Source organism: Eumetopias jubatus, unplaced genomic scaffold, assembly GCF_037043125.1.
Source record: "Eumetopias jubatus isolate StellerSeaLion01/CBP00866 unplaced genomic scaffold, mEumJub1_p1.0 scaffold_7, whole genome shotgun sequence".
Taxonomy (NCBI): domain Eukaryota; kingdom Metazoa; phylum Chordata; class Mammalia; order Carnivora; family Otariidae; genus Eumetopias; species Eumetopias jubatus.
The window spans coordinates 96495438-96519674 of NW_028274813.1; the positions used below are offsets into that span (position 1 = coordinate 96495438).

Consider the following 24237-nt stretch of genomic DNA (forward strand, 5'->3'; position numbering starts at 1 on the left):
TTACTATAGTATGCTGGACAACAACCACTAACACTTTTAATATTTTCAAGACAAACAAGTTTGAAAGAATACTAGATGAAGACTCCTGATACTTATTTAGATGATTGAAGTCAGCAGAATTCATGGTGACCCACACTACTGAGGTTGTTTCCTACCAGTAGGCAGAGTTGGAAGTCTTTTTTTTTTTAAAGATTTTATTTATTTGACAGAGAGAGACACAGCGAGAGCAGGAACACAAGCAGGGGGAGTGGGAGAGGGAGAAGCAGGCTTCCCGCTGAGCAGGGAGCCCGATGTGGGACTTGATTCCAGGACCCTGGGATAATGACCTGAGCCGAAGGCAGAAGCTTAACGACTGAGCCACCCAGGAGCCCCAGACTTGGAAGTCTTAAAAAAAAATCTTTATCTTGTGTTAATCTACTAAGAATAAGCCCTACTGCAAGAAAATCTTGCTTTATGTACATAATCTTCTAATTTGGATAACAAGAATCATGTTAGCAGTACTCTAAAAGTATTTCACACCAAAGGAAAACACCGATCACAAAACTAATTCTAAGCACTCTATCTGAAGAATAATTTTTCTTTTACAAGCTTAACTGTTTCAGCATTACTGAGTCCAGTAGCATCCAGAAGTAAGTAGACTAGGAATTCTCTCGTGAAATGAATAAAGCAAGTTCTGGGAAAGGAACTGATGCTTTAAAACTATCAGCAACCTAGCTGTTGTGAGAGAGCCTAGCTGCTGAGAGTTAGCCAGTCTGAACTTAAGACAAAACTTGAGAATATAGGAGAAATCACGATTTCCTGCTCAGTTGTGTGTGTGTGTGTGTGTCTTTGTGTGCATGTGTGCATGTGGGATGAGGTCTTTCAGTGAAGGAAAAGGATTACATAAGAAAAGGTGCAACGCGACTGGAAGATTATTCCACCTATGTACATTTCTTTCCAATACTAGATATTTGAAAATGTTTAGGGCAGCTCATCACTTGTCCTAACAAAGCTGTATCAATTTGTATTAATAGCCTTCTTTGGGTCAAATTGGACATTCTTATACTTCATCACTTTTCCTATCAAAAACCATCTAATTTTTGACTTAGTGTCATATAGACACAAATGTGGAACTAGTTAAGAAAAGTAATTTGAATACATGAAAATATTCACAAACTATGATTATAGTTTGCCTATGACTCACTGTCAGTCAACCACGGGTTTTTCCTTGAATATTTACAGACTTAAATAAGGTGCTCTGAAGATCTAAATACTTGAATAAAAATTCACTTGTAAGTTTTTAAAAACAACTATTTGGAAATGGAAAAGAATCACATTACAAATCAAGTACCTTTAGACTAGCTTGGGAGAGGTTACTTCACTTTCACAAAACAACTACTGAAACTGTAAGCAACAGATGGCTTAAGAAATTGCATAATCAATTTTAACATTAAGTACAACTCAAGTACCTACCATGTAAAATGTTAACTCCTGAGGACACTGGAAGGTTCTACTCATTATCTATCTAAACTATGTCATAAAAACCATGATCTGATGCTAGGACTGGGCTTACAGCATGCAGCGCATCATTTCTTCAAAATCAGCACTCACTAGGATTTCAAGAACAACATAACTAGGTCCTTAAACATTTAGAAAATCGTGTATTTCTAGTATAAAGTAAGCAAAATGGGATATTCAAGTATGCTACTGAACACATCAAATGTTAGAGTCAACCAAAAATACTGCATTTTAATCTGCTTCAATTGGTAAAGTTGTCACACCAAGGAGTACCTAGTATTAGAGTTCCTATCACTTCATTTCCTAAAATTGTAAAGATATATAATTTACAACTATATTGAAAATATTTTGTACTCACCTCTAACTAGTCACAGGTAAATGGAGAAAACCTTCTACTACCTTGTACCATATGAAATTGCTGTTTTTGTAGGTCAAAATTAAAACACTGTATTTAAAAAAATAAGTTTTATTCAATCAAAATATGCATCATGAGCATTAATAATTTTCTTCTAGTAGGATATTAAATATTTTTATAAAATTTGTCATTTCTTCAGCTATATAAATTGTTCATATCCCTCCAATTACTGCTTCTTAATTGGAGAACATGTTGTTTCTTAAAAAAAGCTTCAAATGATGAAAAAGATGGTAGTTCGCTGGGTAAAGGTCTGGTGACTATAATGGACATGACAAAATTTAATATCCCAATTCAATTAACTTTGCTTTAGTGGCTTGTGACGTGTGACGTCAAGTGCTGTCATGTAAAAGTGTGGGCTCATGTTTATTAACCAAAGGATGTTTTTTTAATCAAAATTTTCACACACAATTTTAGTTTCTTGGTGATATGCTGCCGCTGCTGTTTCAATAGGGTTTAAACAGTAGTGATTAATTCTTCTTTCGCAGATCACTACGTGGACTTCAGAACTTTTTTGGTCACAATGATAATGATGGTGCAAGTCTGGGAGCTTCACCAACATCCAACCATCGTATGAACTACTATCAACTGTCATACAGTATCTTGTTGGGGGGGTTGTTTTTTGTAGGTTTTTGGGGGGTTTTTTTGGTCACAGGTCATGATCCGCTCTAAAAACAGGTTTCCACTGAAGTTTTGAATCTTAACAGTACACCTGACTGTCTCCGTTCCTGATCATCTCCCAGGAGGATGTTCTTGGGTTCATCTTTACACTTTCCCCAGTCACAATAGAAACTCCTGTCTACTTCAAGGCCTTGAAATTGTCATTTGTAAGTTAGCTTTCACCTTGGCTCTTAATTGGTCTTTGCTCAAAATGGATTCTGATCTCCCCTGAGGCTTGTCTTTGAATCCAGATCCCCAGAACAAGACTTTCCAAACCACCACTGAGCAAGCAGTTCTTTCACCAGCTGAGCCTTCTAAGGCCAACTTGATGTTTCCACCTATGTCACTTGCAGTTATGTCCTGGCTTGAAATCATATTAAAAGAAGTATTTGCAATTCTTCCGAGGATACTATTTCTCTGGAAAACAATAACAAAACAACTCAATAATCAAAGGAAACAGAATGAAGAGCTTAACACTATTATAATTCTAAACAGCACAACTAGAAACATACTTCACTTCAACTCTACTAACTGCAGTCATTTTTCAACTGATCTAATAATATTAGCAATTTCATGTGGTACAATCCACAAGTTAATCAACAAATACTGAGCATCTACTATAGGCTAACATCTGTCTCATATCTGTACAAACAGATATCTTGAAAAGACTGACTTGAAAATAGGAACGTCACTAATTTCAAGGACCCTAGTGGGAAGAAATTTGGTAACATATCTATTATTTTTTAAAACATCCATTAAAATGTATGCTTTCTTCCATGTTATGACTACACAGTTTTTTCTGAAAACATGTCAAATAGATCCTTGAAAAATTTTTTGAACCATTTAATATAGTATTGCCAAAGTTCAGCTCTGCAATGTACATTTTTCAATGATTCTAACTTTAAAAAGTCAAAACTTGCCTATATTTGCTATATATCATTTTGAAGCTTCAAGAGGCTTTATGATTAACAACTAACATTTATTTGTATAGTACTTTCTAAAGCACCCCCATATACATTATTCTCATTTAAGATAGCAAACAAAGACAATACAAAATTTGCACTGCTAATGAAGTAGAATATTAATAAAAACTAAAAGGTAAATAATCTTTTTGTGTGTGCATTTAAAAAAATAATGTAAAACATAAAATCCTGTGTCACTGAACCTCTGTAAGACACAGGAAAAAAAAAAAACCCTTTAGTTAATGCCGGTGATTAAGCATCACTGCCCACTGCAGGTGGACCAAAAGTTTCCCGAGTACGCATCAACTGGACATCCTTGTCAGCCATACAGGTATCACAGCCCCATACTGCTGACGCCTCTGCAGTCAGGAGACCATAAGCGGTTTCAGTCATTCCAGTGCAGATCCGATGAAACCACTTCTGACAAGAGGCTTCACACAAGATGGCATCCTGATCATCATTCACTTCGTTTGTACAAATTCCACAAGGATACACGGGGTCAGAAGAAGAATGGCCATGACGGCTTGGGTGGAGAGAGGATTTATTGCTTTTTTCAGTGGTGCATGTATCTGGGGCAGCTCTAGGTTGTCGTGGCTTATTCTGTGTCCCATTTGCATGGCTGTTATTTGTAGCTTCTGCAGTACTTGAACGGCTATTCTCTTGATTTACTGCATTGTTTCGATTAACATTTTTTAATTCAATATTACTCTGATTCACTGTGTCATCCATATTTAAGTGAGGTGGATGAGCAGAGGAATTTTGATTAGTGTTTTTGGTTGCTCCTTGACCAAAGTCTTGTTTTTGGGGTGGTGCTTTTGCTTGACTGAAAGTGTTTGGGGGAGGAATAAAAGAATGATTAGATTCTAACGGAGAAGTAAAATTTGAGTTACTTCCAGGGACAAAGTTAGACGCCAAGTCAGGGTTAGACACTTGGTTAGCATTCTGTGGAGGAATCTGATTGAAGTTTTCAGCAGGATTTTGTCGAAAATGTTGATTAGGCATGTTAACATTCTGACTTAGTGCATTATTATAAGATGGATTTCCAAAGCTTGAATTATCATGTGGCCCAAAGTTAAAAGCATGAGGTCGATTAAAACCCATGCCCAAAGGATTCTGCGGAAATGGGTGTGGCTGATTCCTGAGTGAGTAAGGACCACAGTATGGGGAAGACATTCTTGGAGGAACGTGAGGTGGCATTCTGAATGTGCTATAGCCTCCAAAGCCAGGATAACCAGGGCCAAGATACGGATTTGATGAAGGCAGTGGTTTATAGGAAATAGTATTATAGTTGTCATCAAATGGATTAGCAGCCACTAGATGGTCAGAGTTTGGATTCGGTGGTGGAGCATACTCAGACAATGGAGGAAAAGAAGGCCCCTGAAATGAGAATATAGAATAAAGTACATGTTTCGATCATTAAAACTGTTATCTTAACACATAACAACATAGCTTTAATCAAATTTCTCTTACTATGTGTTATGAAAATCTAATTCTTCATTTGACCTTTCAATTCCAAATAGTTTTCATATTTAATTATATTTAATGATTAAAATGTGCAGATTTCTTCCTTTAGGAAAGGAAAGAAGGTATGCTTTTCTGAGCTCAAACTCATTGTTACTTCAAATTCCAAAGTTATTTAAGCTTCAAAAGAAGCTTCATTATATAACTTTCATTTAATATGCTTAACTATAATTCTAGAATCTTTCACTTAAACCATAAAATTAAGTAACAATAAACAGGATCTAAGTTTTTTTACTAGCTTAAAACTTCAGGGAGTAGCTATTAAAGTATTCCCCAAGCACTACACTCTTGGCCTCAGAATGGAAAAATAAACTTCCAGTTTTAGTCACACTGCAAGTTTAACCGATGGTGGCCAAAATGGAAAAAAGTAATCTGTATACACATCATACTTCCTCGCAGTCTTTAAAAGAAAAAGAGTGCTTCAAATTCACAGGGGATAAAAGCAGAGAGGCCTGTTTTTATAACGATTATCCAAGCACAGGTTATACATAAAAGATACTTCCACCATGACCGCTTAATGATAAGTATGTACTACTGAATTATTAGAGCAGCTGAATACTGCTTCAGGTTAATAAACCTGTGTCTCCAGATTTTACAATCTTTTAGCAGAAGTACAGGTATCTATGATTTTTAAGTTAGATTTAAGAATAAGCATTTTGGGCACCTGGGTGGCTCAGTTGGTTAAGCAACTGCCTTCGGCTCAGGTCATGATCCTGGAGTCCCAGGATCAAGTCCCGCATCAGGCTCCCTGCTTAACAGGGAGTCTGCTTCTCCCTCTGACCCTCCCCAACTCATGTGCTCTTTCTCTCTCATTCTCTCTGTTAAATAAAATCTTTAAAAAAAAAGAATAAGCATTTTAATTTGTCTGCCTACACTTCCTTCTTGCAATACCCACTTTAGGCCTATAGGCCAACAATAGCCACTATTTGCAGAGTTAAAAAAAAAATCACTGCAGAATTCACGATTAGGTTATGAATGAGGATAGGAAACAAACCCATGACCAAATTTAAATTTACCTCATCAGCTTGATCTTATCAGTGAACAAAAACTGTTATTAAAGAAAATGTCAATTTACCTGTGTATTTGTCTTGCGTTTTTTCTTGTCTGGACTTCCTAGTTGTACACCTGGTCCTCCTAACCCATCCAGTCCACTATCACCACCTAAAAAAAAAAAAAAAAAAAAAATCCAGATAATATTTCCACTTGTAACTGAAATCATTTTACATCTTTTGCAGCAATATCTATCATAATTACCTCTAATATGTGTTCTATTTTTGTTAGATAAAAGCAATACTAAGCTTTTTTAAAAAAAATCTTTGTTCCTCAAAAAGTCTTCCCCATAATTTCAGCCAGAAACATTCATCTCTACTTCCATGGTATTTTTTATTATTCTCCATCCTACACTTGAAGCTTTAGTCATCTGGTTTCTTATCCTGGAGGCAACCACTAGTTTTTGTTCTATCTTTCAAAAGATAATCTAGATAAATTCCAGCATAATATCTTTTGAGGGGAGTACACAAACCATGGCATGCATACTATACACAATGTTCCCTACACCTTGCTTTCTTCTTGAAATCATTCCACATAGTTACATACAGAACTGCTCTATCACCTAATAACTGAGTAGTATTTCATGGTATGATTATACCATAATTCATTAAACTAGCTCCCTCCCTATTGATGGATATTTAGGTTGTTTCCAAAACTTTGTTGTCTGCAATGAAGAGCTATGTACAAGTATCTTAAATACATGTACAAATCATTCTTAGAACTGGAATTATGGTATTAAAGGTATGTAGCCTTTAAATTCTTAAAGGTATGGTCAAAGTACAACAACGTATGTATTAGTTTCTCAACAGTATATGATCAAACAAAAGCAAAAGCTTGAACGTTTATCAGAATTTTTTTCCATTACAAAAACACTTTTTATTATGGAGGATTCTGATTATTACAAGAGTAGACAGAATAAAATTATGTACACATACATAGATACACATTTGTAATAGATTAATAAATAAGTTCAGTGAGTTGACAATTAGAGGAGACCTATTCACACATGTGGATTCTGAGAAAAGGGCTATTTAAACCGAGACCTACAGGATAAAAAAAATAAAATAAAAATAAAATAAAATAAATAAACTGAGACTTACAGGAGGATAACAAACCTTTCACGTAAACAGCATAAGGAAGAGCCTCTAGGCAGAGAACAGCATGTGTAAAGATTCTTAAGTAGAAAGAAGCCCGATATGTTTGAGAAATTTAAAAGAGGCCAGTGTGTTAAGGGACTCTGGAAAGTGCCACTAGAAGAGTTTAAAGAGATAGGCAGGGACCAGATCATTTAGAGCAGTATGGACTGAATGTGTCCCCTCAAAATTCTGATTTTGAAGCCCTATCCCACAGTATGATGGTATTTGAATGTAGGGCCCTTGGGAGGTAATGAAGATTACATCAAGTCATGAGGGTCAGGCCCTTATGATGTGATTAGTGGCCTTAGGAGAAAGAAGAGTGTGTTCTCCACTCCCCGCCCCCCCCCACCCGAGTACAAACACAGGAAAGGCCATGTGAGGACACAGGCGAGAAGGTGGGCATCTGCAAACTAGAGAGCACTCACCAGGAAGTGAATTGGCTAGCACCTTAATCTTGGACGTCCCAGCCTCCAAACTGTGGGAAAATAAGTTTCTGTTGTTTAAGCCACCCAGTCTAAGATACTTTGTTCTTGCAGCCCAAGCAGACTAAGACACAAAGCCTTGTAGTTTATGCTAAGGAATCTGAATTTTATCTGAAGAACAGTGGATGATCATTTAAGGGTTTTGAGCAGGAAAGTGATATGATTTAAGTTTTAGAAGTATTATATTAGCAGCTGTGTTGAGAATGAATTGATGACGGGACAGGTGTAGAAGCAGGGAGATCACTCTTTTACAGTAATAGTTCAGGAAAAGAAATGGTACTTGACAATAAAGAGAAATCAGTGTGTTGGACAAAGACCCCCACCTAACAAAATGCAAAGCAGATATATCTCTAAGAGCTATTCAGAGAAACGTATATACTATGAAGGTAAAAAACTGACAAACGTTAACAAAATTCAGTAAGGATTTTGGGTGTTAAATTAATATTTAAACATAAGAAGCTTTTTTATACACAAACTAAAACCAGTCAAAAGATAGAGTAGAAGAAAAGTTTTCATTTATAGGAACAAAAACTAAACTAAAATAGCTAGAAATAAATTTTAAAAATGCACAAGATCAGTATGAATAAAAACCTTCAAAAGTTCTATATTGAGAGACACAGAGGAACATTTCTAATAATTGGAAAGGTAGTCCCTGTTCTGGCTAGCCATCTAGAACAAAATTACATTGTTTTTTACCTCACTTATTATCCCAAACAGCCTTTTTGTGCCCTCCTCAGACACATTAGCACCAGACATTTGAGTCCCAGGCCCACGGGGCCCACCCTCAAAGTCCAGAGGCATTTAGAATAAGCAGCACCTCCTTCTCAGAGATCCAAGTTTGAACTCCACAGGGCCCCTCCTGTGAATTTATATATTCTAATAATTCCAACTTCTCTCCTGTGGCCTCAGGAATGGTAGTTGCTTCCCACAGTCAATACCTCTGTGAAAACTTTAGTATCCTATTTTGTCACCAGTTTAATGTCTGTTAACAATACCTTATACTAAATTCTTTCTATTAAAAATAACTGGTATGGTTTCTATCTCTGACTAGACCCTGACTGATACATACCTCAAGTGCCACCAGCCAGAAACTGTCATTACTACTAAGTTAACGTCATTCCACACATCTAAGCTTATTACCTACCTACCTACTTCTTCCAAGAATACAGAGCAATAGTAATACCTTTACAAAGATGAGATACTATTTTTAAATAAAAACATTAAATTTTAACTTTATTATAATGTAATAAAGGAAAAAAATGAATTAAACTATAGAATATGGTAAATATTTCTTTACCATAAGAGAAGTTTTTGGAAAGAATCCTCTAAGAAAAGACATCAAGGAAAACATTAAGTTTGAAAAATATATGTCTTTTCTTTTCTCAATTTTAGATAGCATTCATTGAACTTTGAATGTTTAAGATAATATGGTATCATATCTTATATTACTTTTCCCATCCCATTTCCATCCATCTACTTTTTCTATCTCTAATTCAATTCTTTATTTCAGCTAAATTTTCTTTTATCACATCTTTGAATACTTTTTCTGCTCTTTGTTGAGTGTTCTATTTTGGGGGCACTAGTTATCATTATGCTAGAGAAATTTTTAGCACCATATCTATTAGTTAGCTTTTGTTGTATTAATCATCCTGTCTTTGAACTCTTGCTTTTATTTTTGTTTTGTTTTTTCATTAAGGTCTACCAGTTGACGTACATGTGAAATCTTTCCTTCTATCTTTTAGGTTATGGGTCTTCATCTTCTGCATGCTCTTTCTTTTCCTTCTGCTTTTTTTTTTTTTGTTAATTCATTAGTTTGCTATAGTATGTTTGCATAGTTATGCTTTTATTTTTATCTTGCAATTCTGTCTAGATCTTTTATTTGCTCTGACTTAATATGGGTGACTTTCTGACTCTCTTTTTTTCATATCTAAGATTACTTGGTTTAGGTAATATGCTTTATCTATTGAGATAATCATGTGAGTTTTTTCCCCTTTAAATTATTTTAATGTTCAACTCAAAACTGACATTCATGAAGTAAAGCCAACTTACTCATTTTTATACAAATGTTACCATTTTCATGTGACTGGAAATGCTATTATCTCTTTTGAACACTTGCCTATATTAGTAAGATTAACCTCTTGTGTTTCCATGGAACATCCAGGTTTTTAGTTCTGACATTTTGTTAAAGGCATGTCTACCTAGTCAGGGGGTGTAGTAACCCACTCACATGGGAGGTTTCCTGTGTTCCCTGATTGAGTTTGTATCCCTGGAGACTTCTTTTCTGTCAAAGACAGTCCTCTTTTTTTTTTTTTAACTTTTTGTTTCATTCACTTTTTTCTTACTCAAAAGAATGAGAAGACAAAGAATAGTCACTTAATTTCCTTCTCTCCAGACTTGGGGTTATTAGTAAGAATTCTTAAAATTCTATAAATCACTAATAGTTTTCAAGGGCAGAGGTTGTCTTAGAACCTAAGACAGTGCATTTTGCACTGTTTCAGAATTATGTTATTGGGCTGTGCCACCTCCTTTGTTTGCCACTGTTGCTGCACATTTTTGCTCTTTTTCAAAAATGGCTTTGGTTCATTTCACTTGGAATTTAAAAAGAGATTCTGTAGTTTTGTTCTACCATCTTAACTTAGAAGTCTGTATCTGACTGTATCTATGTTCTTTCAGTTCAATCTTCATTAACAACCTAAGAGGTAGGTAAGTCATCCCCACTTTTTAAAGAAAGAAAAAGAAACAGAATGCAAAGGAGTCATACCACTGGTAAAAAGCAGCACGGAAATCTAAAACCAGCGTTTTGTTTCCTTTTGCTTTTAAGTTTTTGAGGATATTCACAAAGTTGTACAACCATTACCACTATTTAATGCCAGAACATTATCATCACCCCATCATATACTCATTAGCAGTCATTTCCCAGTCCCCCAGGCCCTAGCAGTCATGAGTCTACTTATACATATTTTTGTATTCTGGATATGTTATAGAAATGGAATCATACAATATGTGGCTTTTTGTGTCTTGTTTCACTTACACTAGAGTAACGTTTTCAAGCTTATCCATGTTATCGTATGTATTATTTCCTTTTTATAGCCAAATAATATTCCATTGTATGGATATACCACATTATATTTATCCATTGATCAGCTGGTAAAGAATTTGAGTTTTACTTTTTGGCTACTAAGAATAATGCTGCTATGAATATTTATGTACAAGTTTTTATATAAACATATGTTTTCAATTCTCTTGGGTATATATCTGGTAACAGAATCACTGGGCAATATGGTATCTCTTAAGCTTAACGTTTTGAGGAACTGCCCAACTGCTTTCTATAGTGGCTGCACCATTCTACAGTCCTGCCTGCTAAGTCCGAGGGTTCCAATTTCTTCACATCCTCCCCAACATTTATTTTGTTTCTTCTTAAATTTTTTTAAAGATTTATTTTAGAGCGAGAGAGAGCAGGGGTATGGGCAGAGAGAGAGGGAGAGAAGCCAAAGTAGACTCCCCATTAAGTGTGGGGCCTGACACAGGGCAGAATCTCACGACTCTGAGATCATGACCTGACTAGAAACCAAGAGTCAGATGCTCAACTGACTGACTCTCCACTGTTTGTATTTTCAGTGTAGCCTAGAATTCTAGAAAGTATAAACTGGTATCTCATTGTGGTTTTAATCAGCATATTCAAAATTACTAATGATTTTGAACACCTTTTCATATGCTTATTGATCTACATATATTTTTTCTTTGAAGAAATGCCTATTCCAGTCATTTGTCTATTTTTTAGTTAAGTTGTTTATCTTTTTTGTTAAGTTGTAAGAATTCTATATATAGTCTGGATACTAGACTGTTACCAGTTATAAGATTTTCAAATATTTTCTTCTAGTCTGTGGGATGTCTTTTCACTTTGATAGTGTCCTTTGACACATGTTTTTAATTTTGATGAACTCCAATTTATCTATTTTTCTTTTGATTGTTTGGATAACACTAGATTTATATACTTCTAAGATACTAGTTTGTCTCCCTAAAATCTTATACACATACTGTCTTCTTCAGTGGACCACAAAAGACAAAAATGAAAACTTCTGGTTCAAACTAAAGGAACTCCTATTTTTAAATTCTTTGATGTGGTAGTAATCTCATTTCAGTAGATGGTAAGTAAAGAACTAATAGTGAGATCCAGTCCACCCCTCAAAGTCATTGATTCAAAATCTGATGGTTCAGGAATGATTGAATCTATTACTAATTTGTAACTATTCAGTAGCCCATATAAAATGAACTGATGATTCCATATTAACAAGTCGTATTCACTTTTCCTCAACAGTATATATACTGACATGCTGAGCAGAGAAATGTGTTGTTCTCAAATATGAATACCTAGAAATTTTGATGAGTGTGGTAGGGAAAAAGAATTAGCAATGATTTTAGAGGTCAAATAATAAAGTGGTTATATAAATAAACAAAGGTACCAAACAACAAATTCCTATATTTCCTAACATCTGTCATGGATATTTCCTTATAACAAAAATATAAAAAGAAAAATGTAATTCCTAAAAATAAAAACAATTACTAATAAATTAATCTCTAATCTCCAATCTAGAAGATATAAATTCCCACTCATAGCGTTAAGAATACTGAATAATTGGGCGCCTGGGTGGCTCAGATGGTTAAGCGTCTGCCTTCGGCTCAGGTCATGATCCCAGGGTCCTGGGATCGAGTCCCACATCGGGCTCCCTGCTCCTTGGGAGCCTGCTTCTCCCTCTGCCTCTCTCTTTCTCTCTCTCTCTCTGTCTTTCATGAATAAATAAAATCTTTAAAAAAAAAGAATACTTAATAATTATAATTTTACAATTAAAATGCTGTAATTTAAAGATGGACAAAAAGTACTCTTAATTAACAGTATGTACATCTCTGTTCACTTTCCAAAAATTTAGTAACAATTGCTTGTATTCACTATAAGGCAAGGCTCTGACATTTACAGCTATTTAAATAAACATTATTTTCAAGTAATCTGTGAGTAAAACCACCTTAAATTCTTTTTAGAAACTGACTTTCATGGTATTAATTTTTTATTTAAGAGTCTAACATTTCCCTCCATAAAGCAAATCTTCAAGTTCCACTGATGTCTATTGCTCCATTTGTTGTTCATCTAAAGAGTTAACTATATAACATCTTCAATGGTTCTGACTCTTGGCCTTACCTGGGTCCTTCCTGCTGCTACCTGCAATACTGGTGGTTCTTCTCTGTGAGGTAATCATTATGTTAGATCAGAATCACAAACATCAGGGCTAATTAGAATACAAGCTACCAAGAATTTCCATGATTCTCACTCTTTAAAAATAAAGTGAAAGGTCAGAATCCAGGGAACGGGAAAGTAGTGGTTACAGAGCTAGTCGTTTAGGTTACCCTAAGAACTTTTGGTACCAAAGCTTCTCTCCAGCTGCTTTATGTACCTGCCACTAGCTCTGTGAGGTAAACCATGACTGCTCAGTCAGGAGCTGAGAGCCATGGGGCAGAGAACCAAGAAAAAGGAAACTGTCAAAGCTCATTGTTAACACTGGCCACTGTGATACTTTTAATCTGTTAATACTGGAATTTCTTTTTTTTTCTTGTAAGTTTTATTTTTTTAACATTTTTTATTTTGTTATGTTAATCACCATACATTACATCATTAGTTTTTTTTAATTTTTTATTGTTATGTTAATCACCATACATTACATCATTAGTTTTTGATGTAGTGTTCCATGATTCATTGTTTGTTCATAACACCCAGTGCTCCATGCAGAACGTGCCCTCCTCAATACCCATCACCAGGCTAACCCATCCCCCTACCCTCCTCCCCTCTAGGAACCTCAGTTTGTTTTTCAGAGTCCGTAGTCTCTCCTGGTTCTTCTCCCCCTCCGATTATCTCATCTCTGCACTCCTACCTCCTGAGTGACCTCTGAATGCACAAGGGGAACAGGTGTGGGAAAGGGTGATGACAAAAATGGAAGAAGCCTCGCTCATCTTAAGAAAGCAAAGAAATTTTATCTCTCTAGATATTATCACCCTACATTATGCCACTCAATCTCAAACAAAATAATTCTCTTATCTCTCCTTTACCCTTTAACCCTTATCTGGAGCTGGAAGTTGAAATATGTGTCTCTTCACAGTCTTACTGAAGAGTCTCATCTATTAAACAAGGCAATATTTTCTCATCTAAAGAATCTACAAATTAAAGATTTTTTATATGAAATCTATTTGTAAGTATAAAATTATTTTTTCTATCTGTAAGTACTTTTTGTTTTTGTAAACTGTGGATTATTTGCTCTGGGACTTTTATGTATTTTTTTGTTCTAATTACATTATGTATTATATATATTCCACCTTTTTATTTCTTCTATTAAAGAATCTACTTCAGCCTCCAAGTCCTTAAACAGGAAGTGAGGGCATTGTTCTCTGCACTAGATAGTGGCATGCCTCTTATGTCATTTAAATTTTCATTTTTTAACTTCACTTTATTTGCAATAATGGTTTGGTTTGGATATTGACTGTTCTCATAAATAATGTGACTGTATTATTTTAATATATTTTATAATGGGGTCCCAATCCAAGATGGTGATGTAGGAAGACCCTGAACTCACCTCCTTCATGCACACACCAAATTACACCTATTTACTGAGCAACTCCTTTTGAAGAACAACTGAGGGCTGACTGAACAGCTTCTGCACAATATAAGAGACCACACAGAAAACATATGTGCCCCTATGTTTATTGCAGCATTATTTACAATAGCCAAGATACAGAAGCAACCTAAGTGTCCGCTGCTGGATGAATGCATAAAGATGGGACACACGGACACACACACACACACACCCCACTCTGGAATATCACTCAGCCATAAAAAAGAATGAGATCTTGCCATTTAGGACAGCATGTGTGGACCTAGAGGGCATTATACTAAGTAAAATAAGCCAGACAGAAAAAAGCAAATACCATGTGATTTCACTTTTATGTGGAATCTAAAAAACAAAACAAACAAGAAAAGCAGAAACAGACCCATAAATAGAGAACAAACCGGTGGTTGGCAGAGGGAGGGCGTGAGAGGAAGGGAAAAGTGGGCGAAGGGGAGTGGGAGGGAGATTCAGGCTTCCAGGTAGGGAATGAGTCAGGGAGATAAAAGGTACAGCACAGGGAATGGAGTCAACAAGAGTATTGTAACAGCACTACACCGCCACAGATGGTAGCTACATGTGGTGAGCAGAGTGTAACAAAGTTTATGTTGTACACCTGAAACTAATGTGACACTGTGTGTCAACTCTACTTCAATAAAATTTTTAATAATATTTACATTTTGTTTCCTTCAAAAACAGCTTTGCTTCAAGAGTAGTTCAAGTAAGTATGCATTCTAATTACTATGCTGATTCAATGACACAAACAGAGTCTGTGTCCCTCTTGTTGAAATCCTAATCCCCAGTTTGATGGTACTTTGGAGGAGCGGCTGTGGGAGATGATTAGACCGTGCCCTCATGAATGGAATTAGTGTCCCTATAAAACAGACCTGGGAGAGCTCCCTTGGCCCTTCCACATGTTATAACACAATAAGAAGACTGCCCAGGAAGCAGGCCCTCACCAGATACAAAATCTGCTGACACCTTGATCTTGGACTTTCTAGCCTCCAGAATTGTGCCAAATAAATTGCTATTGTTTATAAGCCACCCAGTCTATGGTATTCTGTTACAGCAGCCTGAACTGACTAGGGCAGTGCTTAAACATCCTGCCTGGCACACAGTGGACACTCAAATATTAGTTTTCATTTTGCTTTCCTTTAGACTAAACTATACCATAATCTCACTTCATTTCAGTTTCTATAGTATTTAACACCCTATCAAAAAATCCAGTATCAAGCACTGTCAACACATTCAGTGGACAAATATCAGTTTTTCATAATAGCACAGAAGTCTGGGATATAATGTCAGTTTATTCTATCATTTACTACGGATGTGAACATCTTAGCTAACAGCTTTGCCTTCACCTGAAACGTACTTCTATTAACACTGGTCTCTACCACTGAATGGCAATATTATGAATTAATATGTCAATACAGTATTATAACAAATGGCCTTATATGACTGAAATGAAAATGCCATTATACTCTTTTAGAATGCAAGGCAGAAAGTGTCTGCCATGTGATGCCCAGAACCTAGATCAATCTGGGCATGTAATAAATATTAAATTCTGAAAACCCTCAACATCTGTGATTTAAGGTTTCAAATATTTGTGATTCTTGTACCAGCTGTTCTCCCCCAGGCTAATGATCTTTTTATTACTGAGGTGCATGAGGTTTAAAGTTGCTAACAAACGTAAAGCTTATAGGAGGGTGGGTGGATGGCATTCATGTGTGAAGCTGACTCTATATAATAATGCCTCAAATAATAAACTTATTTTAGTAACAAAGTCAACCAAATTTTTAAACAAAAAACTTCAGAAATAAAGAACAAAACTGCAAATATTCATAAAAATCATGTAATAAACAGCTTGTACCTGTCTCAGCAAAATTGTGAAATATGAGGGGTTTCTGCTTTTATAATTTTTTTGGTTCATTGTCTTTTCCATAAAGGGAGAGAACCTTTATTTCTGTTCAGTTCATACCCACTCCCAAACAAAACAAGAAAAAATATGCTTTTACTTATTAATTGATTAAATACCTAAAAGTGAACGTCGATCACATTACTTGCATTTTAGAATGTATATTCCATTTCTGATTTTAAAAGTAAACAGATAACTTAAGAATGTACCTGGCACTGTTTTAAGTGCTTTATATGTATTAACACATTTAATCCTTTAAAGAACTCTATGAGATAAATACAAGTATTATTCTCGTTTTGCAGGAGGAAATTTATGTACAGAGAGGTTAAGTAACTTGCCAAGGACCACACAGATAGTAAACAGTAGAGATGGGATAAGATCCCAGCAGCTGGGCTCCAGAGACAAATACCGTACTATTTCTCAACATTGCTATTAACAGGTCTATAGAGACTGGGAATAGGAAGGGAGACCTGAAATCACTCTTGACCATACATTAGGGATGCCTTGAAGGTAAAGATGACTTAGACCCCTTAAATTGCCTGGAATAAGACTGTTAGAAGAGAGAATTGTGTAATCTTCCCAAGAGATAACTCCTCCCCACTTCTGGGGAAAGCAAACTAGGAAGATTAAATTACCGAAGTTATTGACACCTCTGTGTTAACACTCATCAAATTAGATTTCAGAAACATCTGTTGAGCTTATTTAAGTACACAAATAAAAATAATAATTCCTCCCTATAAGGATCCCATAATCTAGAGAAAAATTTTGTCTTTCTTTTTTTGAAACTCTTAAATTGAATGTAATAAATATCATGATAGACATGAGCACAGGATGTTGAGGGAACATACGGATGTCCCATCTAATTTTGACTGAGGGAGGAGTATCCCGAAACACATCCTGGGAGGTTTCAACAAAGTTGATGCCATGAGGATGAGTATCCTACCAAAGGAGGGGAAAAAAGAGGGCAAGCGTAACAGAAGGGACAGAATGTGCAAAGAAAGGTTTAAAGGCAAGAGAAGCCATGACAACATCTAGAAAGGAAACGTGATTATCTCAGACCTGGACACAGGAGAGTGTTTCATGGAATATGAAGGATGGAGAACTAAGGGGTAGGCCCGGACCAAAAAGAACCAATATAAGAAGGTTGGATTTTTATCCAAAGATAATGGGGAAGCACTAAAGAATTTTACAAAAGAAAAGAGTAACATGACTGAACTGTGTTTTGGAGCACACTGGCCATGGAACACAGTAACTAAGACTTTCAGCCCTAGAGTTTAGCTCTAGCTTTGTCACTTACTAGCTGGGTAAACTTGAATGTTATTTAACCACGTAGTACTTGACCTCTCTGAGCATCAGTTCGTCAACTGTAAACCTAGAATGGTAACAATAACAACTAACTCAAAGGGTTCTCGAGAGGATTAAACAAGACATCCATTTAAAACAATTAACAAACTGCTTGGTAAGTACTCAATAGATGGTAGTTATTTATCACCAGCAGTAGCAATGTGGAAAATAGATTAAGAGGGACAAAACAGAAGGCCAGGAAACCAGTGAAAGGCCTATGATAATAATCAAAAAGATAAAGTCTGAACTAAAGAAGTGGTTATAGAAGGGCCAAGGAGATGGTGGGTTCAAAACATGCAAAGGAGACATATTCTAGGACTTTGGGCACGTGTTGGGTGGGAATGGGAGATGGGTTTGGGTCACTGGATAAATGGTGTTCGCCAAGACAGGGAATGTGGGAGAAAGAGCACACTGGACATCTCACAGATAGATACATTTCCATCAACAGGCTAAAAACAAAGTTCATGGATCTTCCCCTCATAAATCCGCTCTTCCTTTTATATTTCTGTGACACTATTCTCTGTTGGTTCTTCTCTTCTACCTCTCAGGCTACTCCTTCACATTCTGCTTTTCAGGGTCCTCTCTTCCCTTTTGTCTTCTTAAGTATTAGCGTTCCTAAAGTTGCTTTTCTCGATGCTTCTCTCTTCTCACTTTTCACTCTCCCGGGTGAGCTATCTGCTCCCAAGGTATCAATCAGCACTCACTCGCTTACTGAGAACTTCCATATCTCTACTTCTGGCTCAGCCCACTTTCCTCAGTTCCACACCACGCATATCCATTGTGCACACGCAAACATCTCAGGGGGATGTTCATGTAATGTGTTGAAAAACAAACTACTTTCTTGATAATCTGCCTAGCCCTTATAGGTGCCAGTTAAGAAATAAAACAACAAAACCCCCTAAAATCTTTCCTTTAGACAGCCACTGGCTCTTCCTCTCCATTTTATGACTACATAAATTATGTTTCTTCTCCAACCTTAATCCAAATCCTCCATACACTCACTCTACATGGCCTACATTTTTTAGTAAAGTCTACTTTTACTACTTTTATGATACCTCTATGCTATTATCCCATTCTAAAACACCCCAATCTCTCCAGTGTTTAACCAGCTAACTGGTTAAAAACACTTCATCTGGAATGAATGCTCAACTTCCTTCATCTCTAAATTTCTTTCTTCACTCTCTTTTTTTTTCCTCCAAGACTACCTCTCCATTTCGTTCAAACCTTAATGCTATTTCACTTCTCTCACCTGCAGAGACCTGACTTTTGAGAAAGAAACCTTTTCTGTCTCATCTCTAGCTTCCCACATCAAGTGCCTAGCACATGGTACTTATTTAAAAACATGTATTGAATGCTTTATTACCCAGAAGTGCCTCCTTAAAACCACTGCCGACTTACTAGACCTTTTTCTCATCCCCCATCCTCCTTGCTGCTCTTTCTACATCATTTCCACAAAGGAACATTCACTGCTTCTTAGAACCCTTCCCCAGGAGGCATTCCTTGATTCCCTTAAAGATAGGTTATATGTTCCATTATTTCCTGTAGGGGATCACAGCACTTCTCATGCTGTTTGTAACTACTTATTTGTCTGCATCCTACAGATTTCTTGAAGACAGAATTATGCCTTCTTAATCAATATTTCCACTGTCTGATGCTATGACTGCTCAATAAATATTTGCTGAATAAATGAATGGATATTGTGATCAGATCAACACCTAAGAGTTCTAAGAATGTTGGATAATGAGAATGTTGGTTAAAATAAGGATGACAGGTAACATTCTAAGAGAACAGACAATCAAAAATCAGCATAAACATATGAATGAGTTACTTCATGTATTCACTCATTCATTCGGCATTTACTGCAGGCAAAGCAATGAGGGGAGAAATAGAAAGATAACCAAGATACTGTACCTATCTTCATGGATCTTTCTTATAATCAAGGGCTGAGGGACTGGGGATGGTAACAACTGATAGAAAATAAGAGTAAGATACTTTGCCACTAAGTAGCAATTCTGAATCTAATATTAAAATATCAGGACACGTTTAGAAGACCACAAATCAGCTTCCTCTGGTCCACTCACCTTTTCAATCTACGTCTACCATCGGCAGTTCTCAAACCTTAGTAAGCATAAGGAACACGGGGGATCTTGTTAAAGATGTAGAGAAATCTCCCAGAAATCCTGATTCTGTGGGCCCAGAAACCTACATTTTTACAAATATCCCAGGGAATATGGTACTTTTGATCTACAGAGTATACCACTGATAAAGTCCTTAGTCATTCACGTTGTCATAATTTTGCCATGTCAGAGTTCCATCTATAATACTGTTTGCTTAATAATTTCTTTAAATTGAAACTATGTGTGTGTATATTGGCCTTAACCTAAACAAGAGGTTTGATGACATATTTTTTATAATACATACGAAATAAATACATAACTATTTAAAAGTCTGTCTGTATACATGGGTGGATGGGAAACAGTTTAAGAAGCACTGCTCACAGTTTATGTTCTGCAAAGACCACATCCTGCATGCAGTCTTAGGATATAAATTACAACAAAAAGTTGCAGAGCAGTCAAGTTCAGCAGAACTGTGCTTCAGGAGAACTCATGCAGATATTCTGGTACCTTTTATAAAATAATCCAAAAATGTTTTAAAAATTGTTATTAAAGAGGGCACATACTGCATGGAGCACGCAAACAATGAATCATGGAACACTACATCAAAAACTAATGATGTAATGTATGGTGATTAACACAATAAAATAAAATAAAATTTTTTAAAAAATAAATAAATAAAATGGAAAAAATTGTTATAGCCACAACAAAACCCCTCCTCATATTGACTTTTTATTTTAAAAAGTGCTTTCTTTGCCTTTTATTCTGGTACCTAACTCACAGAATATTCTTGAGCTGACACCTGAGCCAACTACAAACAGCTAAGCCACCAAACTTAAAAGCAGTAGCTGGAACAAAATAAAGATAGATCTATGCTCTTGACCTACAATAAAATACCCATCCATTTTATTCAAAATTACATTTGATTAAGACTGATAATTGAGTTCAAAGGCATAAACTTGAGAGCCCTCTTTTTCCTTCAACCCCAAAGTAATTTATAATAATAGGCAAACTAATACGGCAAGAATATCAGAGGAATAATTGTATCTCAGGAAGGTCTATTCCTTAAAGGGTTTGGCAACTGAAAACCACAAATAGAAAAGAAAGCCGAAATAGAAAACCTATGCTGGTATCAAGCCTTAAAAACAATATTCTGCTCTAAATTATGTTTTTGCTTAAATGGCTAAGAAAATCAATCTCTACCTAAATATTCAAGTGATGTTTTTTGGATACCACATTGTCACTGTGTTACAATCCAGTTCTCTAGGTTTAATCTCTAGTCACGTGGAACAAAAACACAGATGAATGACTGCAGTTCTTGATCTCTACATCACTTAAGTCAATTGGAAATTTACCTTACTACTTACTGATTTATAAAGCACTTTATCCTGTTTGGATGAAAGGATTATTGCAATAGCCTCCTAACTAGCTTCCCTGCCTCAGCCCTTGTTCCCTATAGTCTACTCTCCACAGAGCAGCCAAAGAAACCCTGTTAAAAATATAATTCTTGGGCCGCCTGGGTGGCTCAGTCAGTTAAGTGGCTGCCTTGGGCTCAGGTCATGATCTTGGGGTCCTGGGATTGAGCCCCTGCTCAGCAGGGAGTCTGCTTCTCCCTCTCTTTCTGCCCCTCCTCCCCTCATGCACATGCACTCTTTCTCTCAAATCAATAAAATCTTAAATACACACACACACACACACACACACACACACGCACGCACACTTCTTCTCACCCTATCTTTCTCCTCAGCTCATACTACTCTCCCTTTGCTCATTCTCTGCTGGTTACCATAATTTCTTCACTGTTGCTTGAATACACTAGGCAAATTCCAGACCCAGGGCCTTTGCACTTGCTGTTCCTTTTGCTGAGCCTGCTCTTCCTAGACTGCTCTTCCCACACCTATCTATATGGCTCTGGTCTATCACTTCCTTTGGTCCTGGCTCAAACATCACCTTCCACATGAGTCCTCTTACACATAATCCACACCTCTCCACCTCTTATGTATTTCCTAACCACTTTACCTGCTTTGTTTATCTCCAGAGCACTTACTATTTGACATTCTATACCTTTTGTTCATTATCTGTTTAGAGTGTGAACTCCTGCCAGGTGAAGACTCTTTCTGCTTTGTTCACTGTTGTACCCCAGTGCCAAGAACATTGCATAGCACACAGTACATGTTCAATAAACATTTGCTTAATGAACAAACAGCATTATTTCAACTTTGGGACTTTCAGCCTTAACCCTATTTACAGCTGAAAATAAAAGCTGGAGGATATGCCCCAAATTTCCAGCCCGTATTTGTCATCTGTGAACTTACATGCATTATCTTTTGTCTGGTACAGCGTTCCCTCCGATTTTTCTTGGATAGTAAGGCAGCAAGAAATTTCCTAACTAGTGTGCAAGGAAGCAGCAAACCAATCACGTATAAAATTGATTTTAGGTGATGTGATTCTTATCCACGAGGCAATAAAGAAAATGCCTTTTGAATTTATATAGTGTCTCCTCTTAAACCCGAGCAAAATAAGCTGTATATTTGTTCCCTTTGAGGTGGGAAGGGGGGCTGGGAGAGACGCGAAGGCCCGGTACACCTTCCTCAAAGCGTCAACTCTTGAGCAGTCCAACTTACTTTTTGGGGGGGTGGGCATCGTTCGTGGTCTCTGCCGGGGGGTGTTTCTTTCTCACCCTTCGAGGTGTCTATTGTGCTGTCTCGCGAACGAGCTAAGGTGGGAGAGGAGCGGGGTACGGAGGGATGCTGAGCGCGGCTTCAACTGCCTCCTAACACAAAGTCGAGGAGGCGAGGGCTCCGCGCGGGTGTCTGGGGCGAGCGGGCTCCGGGGCCGCGCGCCTCGAACCGCAGCCTCGGCCCCGGGGCGCAGGCGGGACGCGCGGGCTGTGCGGAGTTAGGCCCGGACAGAGCCCCGTGGCCTCCCAGCGGCCGGGCATGCGGCCCCCGCGCACCCCACTCACCCCGATCCCCCCAATCCCGTGCCTTTCCCGGTTACCTCGAACTCTCTTCAGCGAAATGGGATCCTTCTCCTGTTCTGCTGACATTACAGACCGCAAAGCATGACTCCCCCCCAGGCCGCGGGAATTCGGTCTCTTTGATGCTGCGGCGGCGGCTCCTCCTCCTCGCGGGGCCGCTGCGGCTGCGAGGCGAGCCTCCGAGCCGAGGCGCGGCCGAGGGCGGCGGGGACGCGGGCCGACTTTGCAAAGTTTGGGAGGAAGACGAGGCCTCGGGGCGGCCGGGCGGCGAGCGGGGGCTGGCGGGGCTCAGCGGCGGCGGCCGGGAGCGCGGCCTGGGGGCGGCCCCCCGCCCGGGGCCGGCATGTGCGGAGGACGAGTGCACCGCCGCCGCCGCCGCCTCCTCCGCCTCCTCCTCCCACTCCTTCCTCTTCTTCTTCTTCGCCGCCGCCGCCGCCGCCTCGGGAGCCGCTGACAGGGGAGGCAGGAGGCGGGCGGCCGGGCCCTGGTGGCGCACTCACAGCGCCCTCTGAGGAGGAGGTCTGCGCTCTCGCCGCTCCCGAGTCGCAGACACAAAAGCCCCCAGCCTGGAGCCGCCTGCAAAACGCGCTCTGGGGCGGGCGAGGGACGTGGCGCGGCCCCGCGGCTTCCCCGCCCTGAGCTTCCCAGCCCCGCGCGGGGACGGACTTCGGGGGGCGGGGGCCGCTGCCTGGTCCCGCGGCGCCTGCAGCCGCCGCCGTCTCGCGCTCCGCCTCGGCCCAGCCCCCACGGCCCGCGCGCGCCTCTCGCTCCGCGCCGGGACTCGCGGGCCCGCGGCCCTCGTAGCCGGGGCGGGCAGTCGCGCGCCGAGGGGCCGCCCCGCCCAGCCCCGCGCCCGGCCTCCCCCGCCGCCCGCCAGGCCTGAGGACGCCCGGCTCTGCGGCCGGCTAGGTCCGGCCGCGCTCCTGCGAGGAAATGGCATCTGCGAACTTGGTCGGAGGCCACAGCAGGCATCTTGGCCTCGCAGCCAGGGATCTGAAAGAGGAACGTAGGATCCGAGAAAACTTTGTAAGCGGGAGCTGGAGAGTTCTCGGCCGGCTTGTGGAGATCCACGTTCCCCGACTCCGTGTCCGTGGTCTGGACACCTGTTTGTTGAATGCCCCAACTTCAAGTTTTAATGACTTGACTCTTCAAGAAAGAGCGATGAGGACTTTAATACAAGAGAGGAGGGTGGGTAGGAGCGGTGAGAAGACTGGACCTGATTTAGACGTTACATTTTAGGAGAAGGAACCCCAGTGTGATTGTACGTTGGATTTGGTCACTGATTCACACCCATCACACAGTTGGGCTGTGTGACCTGAAGCAACCTAGATAACCTCTCTGAGTCTCAGACTTATTATGATCTTTAGAAGGCAGTCGGGCTGCATCTCTGAGGTCTCTTCTAGTTCTGACATTCTTTGACTCACTTTCACAAAACTGTTGTCCTTGTTTGTGGTTAGGTTTTCCAGTAATCCTACTAAAGAGAATTTGTAGGTGCAGGCTCTAATCTTCAATCAGGT

At 38.7% G+C, this 24237-nt stretch overlaps 1 protein-coding gene across 1 annotated transcript; it reads right to left on the reverse strand.

Moving 5' to 3' along the window:
* Positions 1–20: 20 nt before the first annotated feature.
* PYGO1 (pygopus family PHD finger 1) lies at positions 21–22998 on the reverse strand. The gene is made up of 3 exons (XM_028099912.2): positions 22741–22998; positions 6128–6213; positions 21–4908 (listed from the first exon to the last, which is right to left on the reverse strand). The coding sequence occupies exons 1-3, from the start codon at positions 22787–22789 to the stop codon at positions 3784–3786; spliced, it is 1260 nt and encodes a 419-aa protein (XP_027955713.1). The 5' UTR covers positions 22790–22998; the 3' UTR covers positions 21–3783.
* Between the last annotated feature and the right edge of the window lie 1239 nt (positions 22999–24237).

Excerpts from the sequence above, each read along its gene's own strand:
- PYGO1 (XM_028099912.2), bottom strand. The coding sequence starts at position 22,789 with ATGTCAGCAGAACAGGAGAAGGATCCCATTTCGCTGAAGAGAGTTCGA. Across the intron at positions 6,214-22,740 it reads TTCGCTGAAGAGAGTTCGAG|GTGGTGATAGTGGACTGGAT; the intron begins GTAACCGGGAAA and ends TTTTTTTTTTAG. Across the intron at positions 4,909-6,127 it reads AACGCAAGACAAATACACAG|GGGCCTTCTTTTCCTCCATT; the intron begins GTAAATTGACAT and ends TTCTCATTTCAG.